Source organism: Musca domestica, unplaced genomic scaffold, assembly GCF_030504385.1.
Source record: "Musca domestica strain aabys unplaced genomic scaffold, Musca_domestica.polishedcontigs.V.1.1 5, whole genome shotgun sequence".
Taxonomy (NCBI): Eukaryota; Metazoa; Arthropoda; class Insecta; order Diptera; family Muscidae; genus Musca; species Musca domestica.
The window spans coordinates 13,205,723-13,212,740 of record NW_026712346.1 but is presented as its reverse complement, the minus strand read 5'-3'; the positions used below and the strand labels follow the sequence as shown (position 1 = coordinate 13,212,740).

Sequence of the window (7,018 nt, the reverse complement as noted above, 5' to 3'; positions counted from 1 at the left end):
AGAACACTAGTCATGCCTCTGCCCAGAACTTATTCAGGATCTATGGAGAACTTATATTCTTGCTTACACCAACATTAGGGAATTAAGTCTTTCGCCTCCAAAGGATTATTTATCTTTTCCATCGACAACTTCAGAAAGGTTGCTGGTTCTCGGAATCAGGATAATTTATTCATGATCTCACCTATATGTGTGTACTTCATGAACGGTAACTCTGTTTTAATACCCTCTACCATAATATATATAAATATATTAGGTTTGTCATTTCCTTCGCACACCTTGAAACATAAATGTTAACCCCCTTAAAGTATTCTATATATTCTGGATCAGCATAAAATTATATGTCGATGATTTAGCGATACCGGTCCGACTTTGGAAATCAAAAACGCTTCACAACGAAATGAAGTAGTTTGATTAAATTTTACTCAGATATATTTCATGTTTGCAGAACTTACGGTATTGAAAATGGGCCAAGTTTCGGTAAATTCTCCATTTAACTGTACCGCCAAATGTAATGTGTTTTGAATGCCTTTTAATTCAATTTTAATTCAAATATAGATGGAACTTTTGGTATAGTCCCCATATAACTGTAGCTTCAGATATTCGTTATTTTGATGGTTTTAGGTACGTTTTCCAAAAGAATTATATTAAACTCGGTGTTTTAGTAATAGACAGCAACCTTTTATGTAGATAATTGGCTGAAGAGGCTGTACATCGGAATTTTTAAAATTATGGCGGCATTTTTATATGGATTCTTTACAAATGGTGGAGAGCATTAGAAGATTTTTTTAGCGATGTAGTCTTGCAGATCAAAATAATGGCTTATCACATGATCTTGCAGCACTATATATGTATCTTCATACATACTCGTATAGAAAAACAACACCGATATGAAAAAAATAATAATAAAGCAGTACTTAGCAATAGTAGAATCTGCTCGATTTTGAACGAATTTTGCTTCCATTCAAAAACGAGGAAAAATGCTCACTCATGTTCGAGCGACTATGGAAAATTGTGTTTGCTCCATTTCTGCTCTCAGGAGCGCTCCCGCTCGAATTCGGATGAATTTCACCCTTTGTTCAAATCAGAGCGAGTTTTCTGTAGGTCTGATGCTATATCACATTTTGACTAAATTCGGTAGAATAAAAAATGTATACAAACGATAATCAGCATAAAATTTCTTGTTGGTGTGTCAAAATCCGCATTGTAATGTTCTTTTAATGTTTTGAATCAAAATACACGGTTTGATTAATATTTTCTCCTTCCTTGATCAATTTGACCGGGATTGACCTTTTGTGCGAATTGGTTGATATATGGCGAGGAACTTGGAAATACCTACTAAAAAGTACGGAAATTACTAAATAGTATTAACTTTGGTACTTGGGGAAGAAATAGAGCAAGAAATCTGTATACCAGAAGTACTAAATTGCACTATATTTGGTACTATTTGGAATTATATAAACGAATAAAGAAAGAACCTTGAAATTTGATATGGGAATCAAGACTGAAAAATACTGTTGATATAAGGAGGTGATTTTGTTATATATGGAATAGTACTTGAAATCTCATAAATTCAGTTAATATAAATACCTTATTCCGCATACGAAGTAGCGGACACTTGCTAGTTTGAAAAAATATTCCAACATACACCAATTTGTTTCTCTTTGAATATGTCCTCTTTGATGCAGTAATATGCAATTTATACATCTACATCTTTTTATTTACGATTTTTTTTTAATTTATATTTAAAGGTTTATATCTTTCTTAATTTTAATGCACTTCCAAGCGCTTTAGTGACATTTTTGGTTTTCCACGAATAGTATACACATGGGGTCTATGGATAGATATGAAATGTTGTTAACAATTTACGAATAAAATGCATCTTTACACTAAATAACGAGTTTTAAATTATTTTTTATATAAGAGAACAATGACTGTTGTAACTCTTGGGAACGGCCTTCAATTTTGCGAGCGTGGACAGATTTGAAACCAGAATTTCTTTCATAACATTTGTGCCAAAAATTGTTATTTGCTCGCAATTTTTTTCAAGTTTGTAATAGAAAACTAAACCGTCCCATATGGATAGTTTAAAAAAGTTTGTTAATTCTCCCCCTTACATTTTTTCGTACTTAACAAAAACCACATGAATGTTTTGAAAAATCAACTTTCACTTTTATTTACCTTAACTAAATTTAGTAGATTACCTGATTTGAAAAAAGAAAATGACAATTACTAAACAGACACTTATAAATAACTTAACAAAACATATGATTATAAAAGTTATATTCAAATATATACTATAATTTATTTCTACAGCGACTAAGTTGATACTTTAATACGACTTAAATGAGCAAAGTTAGGAACCACTTCAGCTACCCATTCGGGCGAAATTTCCGTTACTTGTCGTAAGAAGTTCTTTTCCGTCAACACTATTTCGGAGAATAAAATATATTCTGGCCTATATTTTCCATGAAATACACTTGAGGGATGAATTTTGGCACGCTGACGACCAGTTATGGTCAAGTAGAAATTATCCCGTTGTAATTCGGCAATGTTGTCGAAAAGCCCCATTAAAAGACACTTTCGAACTTGATCGAAGTTGTCGCCGCAACTATTTATGGGCAAGTTCAAATGTTCAGCAATGTCCAGCAGTTGTTTACGTACATCACGAGCGTATGATAAATTACGGGTATTCAGGAAATTATCGTGACACCATAGCTGCAAAAAAATATATGTGTTAAAAAATATCTCTCAAAATCGTGTCAATTATCTTCATGGATTCTACCTTAATTTTTTCAGTCTTAAGGAAGGCACTAAAAACATTCAGTAGTGTTAAGTGATCACCGTGTTTGGAGTGGAATTTCGCATGGGCTAATGCCGCTTGTTCGCGTTTTTCAACACTCGAAACATAGATATTCTCACTTGAGAGAACGGCTACTAAGCTAAGCATTTCTTCCATACACCCGAACTGAGACGCTGTCAACAACAACTTACTATATTGGGGGTCTATTGGAAATCTATTCATTTTTCTTCCCAATACAGTTATTGTCGGTTTTGGAGCCACATTTTGGATGGCTCCTAAGGATTCAAGTTTTTTATAAGCAGCATCCAACGCCTCCGCTGGGGGCTTATCAAGGAATTCAAAACGTTTACAATCAAAGCCTAGTGCCAATAGTTGAAGTACCGTTGAGCACAGATTGCTACGTAAAATTTCAGGTGTTGGCATCTTCTCAAAGCTTTTCATCTCTTGCTCGGTGTAGGTACGATAACAGGTGCCTGGTGCATCTCGACCAGCCCGACCACATCGTTGCCAAGCTTGGGCTTGTGAAATTCTTACCACTCTGAGTATATCCAAACCAGTGGCGGGACTGTATATGCGACGTTTTACAAATCCAGCATCGATTACGCACCGAATACCTGGTATGGTGACAGAAGTTTCAGCAATGTTTGTGGCCAAGACTATTTTTCGTGCATTAGGAGGTGCAGGTAAAAAACACTCCAGCTGTTTATTTTGCGGTAGTTGTGCATACAAGGGAAACACACGAACTCCAGCGATTGAACTAAGGTTCGTCTGTAATAAATAAGAAACATTTAATTATACGAAACTACAAATTTTACGGGTCTACAATTAAAAATATATGGCTATGTTTTTTTTAATAAAGAGCAATAAATTACATTATTTTATAAAACTCCGCAGATACAATAGAAAAGCCAACTCTCCCAAATGTTCGTATTCAAACATTTTCGTTTTAAATTTGTTTTCCGTAAAAATGTGAAAAGTTGTCGCTTACTTCCGGACTATATTGTGTTTTAAGTATTTTCGAATTCTTCTCAACATGTATACAGATATATTTCCAATTAGCAAAACAAAAAAATTAAGAATTTAAAACAAAATATGATATATATATTTTTTTAAATTACTAATGATTGCAGATATTTTATAATCCTTAGAGATTTTCTAATGCATGTCGATCTTATTTTAGGAAACAACTGGTATTTCCAGGAGTGAAAATATCTTGACTAATGCAGACGGTTTTGTATTTTGAACACCAACTACTCTTGGTAATTTGGTCGGGCTATAATAGACAAATCTTACAGAAATATGCAATATGCGTCTGATGTCCGCGATATGCACTTTCCCAAAGGGATTGTTTGGAAAAGTTGATTGGAACCAATGCATGTAACATCATGATGTAGACAAAACAAATACTACAAATCAATACCAATCTGGAAAGTTAATGAATTTGTTTTTGCCTATCCATAAAGAGAATAAGATCAATTATAAATGTCATTCTCCCCATGATGTTGCTGGTGCAACGGCGACATATTCTACCAAAAAACTAACTTCAGCCTGGAAAAAATCTTTGCCAAATTTGGCTCATATCGGGTTTCGATATAGCAGTAAGAATTTGATAGCAAACATATTTTGTATCGTACGCTGTCTGTAATCTCTGTAAATTAATTTGCATATCCGCTTATATTTTAAATTAGATCGCGATTATTAAACTCTGTCGACTTCGCATTTACTGAAACGCCGGCCAGATATCATGACACAATCGTTTTTGTAATGTAAATGTATCTTAAAATCTATTGTTCAGGTTTGTTTCGCCGCTTTGAATGACTCATGTTCTTTATGTCACACTTTATATACAATTTCAAAAGATACTTAATTTCGGATTGTTTAATGAAACCTCTGCATGTAACATCATAATATAGACAAAACAAATACAATATCAATACCAATCTGGCAAGTTGTGTTTGTCTATCCATAAAGAGAAGTTCATTAGGAAACGATCAAATATATCTATCAAATTTTCAGCCTTATATTTCTAAAATGTTTCTCTGGTGAAATTTAAAATAGAATACCAATATAATCTCGATCTTAAAAAGAGCGTACATAACGATAGCAGCAAGTTTAAGATATTGAACTTACTTTAGCGATTTGCCTTATCTGCTGTGCCATTGCTTCTATTTCTTCCTGGCCGGTCAAAAAGATCAGAACATCATGGCTTTAAAACGAAAAGAAAACAAAGAAAAAATTACTTCTAAATCTCACACTATTTGTGTGTCGTTATTGGGAACTCACTTGGATGGCGTATTGCGATGAATTTCAAACAGTGTGACCAACGTGGCATGTAAATAGTCAGACTGACTCTCTTTGGCATGCATGACTCGAACCGGGTGAGTGCGGCCTTCCAAATACATGCCCTTCACACCGAAATATTGACCAAAATGATCGATGTCCATCGTTGCAGATGTAACAATTACCTTAAGTGGGTCTAAATTCAACAGTTTACGTTTGCGCTGGGCCATTTTTACAACTCCGAAGAGAACATCTGTGCTCACGGTACGTTCATGGGCTTCGTCAAGCATGATAACACTGTAATTTCGCAGTAGACTATCTGCTAGAGAATCTCGCAGAAGGAACCCATCGGTCATGAAGCGCAGACGTGTCTTTGGTGTAGTGCAATCCTCAAAACGAACAGTGTATCCCACAAGTTCACCCAACTGGCATTGCTGTTCCTGAGCAACTCGCTTTGCGATGGTTATGGCTGATACACGACGTGGTTGGGTCACAGCAATCATGCCCTTCTTACCAAAGCCAGCTTCCAGAAGAAACTGTGGTATCTGCGTTGTTTTTCCTGACCCTGTTTCGCCCATTATCAGCAAGGTATCCGTCTTATGTATTTCCTCCAACAATCGTTTCTTACAGCCTGTGACAGGCAACGCCTGACGTTGCTGTTCTAACTGCATTTTCGAGGGTTTGGAGGGGCTTGGCTGATGTTGTTGATGTCCATTTGCTTTGTTGGTGGCCAGTGCAGGTGCAGCTACGCCATTTGGCTTAAGAATCTTTGCATTGCCATTGTTCTCCCCACCTGGAAGCTTTCTCTTGAGTGGTATTATTCCATTCCTAATATTAGGACCAATAGTTTTCAACGGGGATTTGCTCGGAAGGGTATATTTCGACTCCATTTAGACGGAATGGAGGCTCTCGGGGCGTCGGAATTGGAAATAAACAACACGTGAAGACCGAAGATGACGAACGAAATGCGTGATAAAGATGAAGACCAAAGCAAAACAGGAATTGCTGCAGGGCTCTAGAAGATCGAAAAGATCGGTCTACAGGGTACTAGAAAGGCCATTTTCCCCCAACAAAAACAGCTGTATATTCACTGCAGGAACGAAGAAACTAATGTAGAGTATCGCGCATGGTACAATAAAAAGGTAAAGTAGAGCTACCAGCTGATTATTATTTTTTTCTATATGTGCCAATTTTTTGTATATGTGCCAATGTATGGTTTTGAAAAATGACAAACAAACAATATATTTTCAAAACCAATGATTGGAAGACATCTCGCGCATTAAAGCTACTAACCAGTTTAGCCATAAAGCATAGACAAATTAGGTATAGACTAAAAAGTTGTCTCATCTGTTATCTTCGAAAAAAGTGCTTCAATAGATGTCGTTCATGCTGTGAGAGAGGTTCAATAGACTCACTCAATTCTCTCAAAATACGAAATATTGAATATTTTTATGATTCTTTATTATTTATCAATTAAAACCGAAGCAGTGACTTTGTTTACTTTTACATTATCCAAATATGTTGTGAAATATAAAAATATAGAACTAAAATAGCAGAAAAATGAATAAATTGTTTTCGAAGTCGAGTGACTTCACTAGCCCTGAGTGACTTTACTGGCCCAAGACCAACCATAGTGACATCTGCCGGAAGGGGTAAATTTTAAAACTTTTTAGTCTATACCTTAATTTGTCTATGCATAAAGTTAATAGATTGAACAGAGAGATTCGAGAGAAAATCCAAATATTTTCATTCATTTTTCGCACTATTTAAATCATTTAAAAATGAGGAAAAATATGAAAAAAATGAAAACATAATGCATATAATTTTAAATGCGTCTAATAGGAATCGGGCATAGTCTCAGGGCTGCATTTCTGAAGCTTTACGAGGCTGTTCTACTTCCTTATTGTACCATGGTATCATGAATTGGTATACAGGTAT

The 7,018-nt window shown here is 35.3% G+C and overlaps 1 protein-coding gene across 1 annotated transcript; it reads right to left on the bottom strand.

Moving 5' to 3' along the window:
* Positions 1-2,145: 2,145 nt before the first annotated feature.
* Positions 2,146-6,110, bottom strand: LOC101892262 (ATP-dependent RNA helicase DHX33). The gene is made up of 4 exons (XM_005177999.4): positions 5,084-6,110; positions 4,931-5,006; positions 2,783-3,568; positions 2,146-2,715 (listed from the first exon to the last, which is right to left on the bottom strand). Exons 1-4 carry the CDS (start codon positions 5,968-5,970, stop codon positions 2,317-2,319), a joined length of 2,148 nt encoding a protein of 715 aa, XP_005178056.2. The 5' UTR covers positions 5,971-6,110; the 3' UTR covers positions 2,146-2,316.
* Positions 6,111-7,018: the final 908 nt, after the last annotated feature.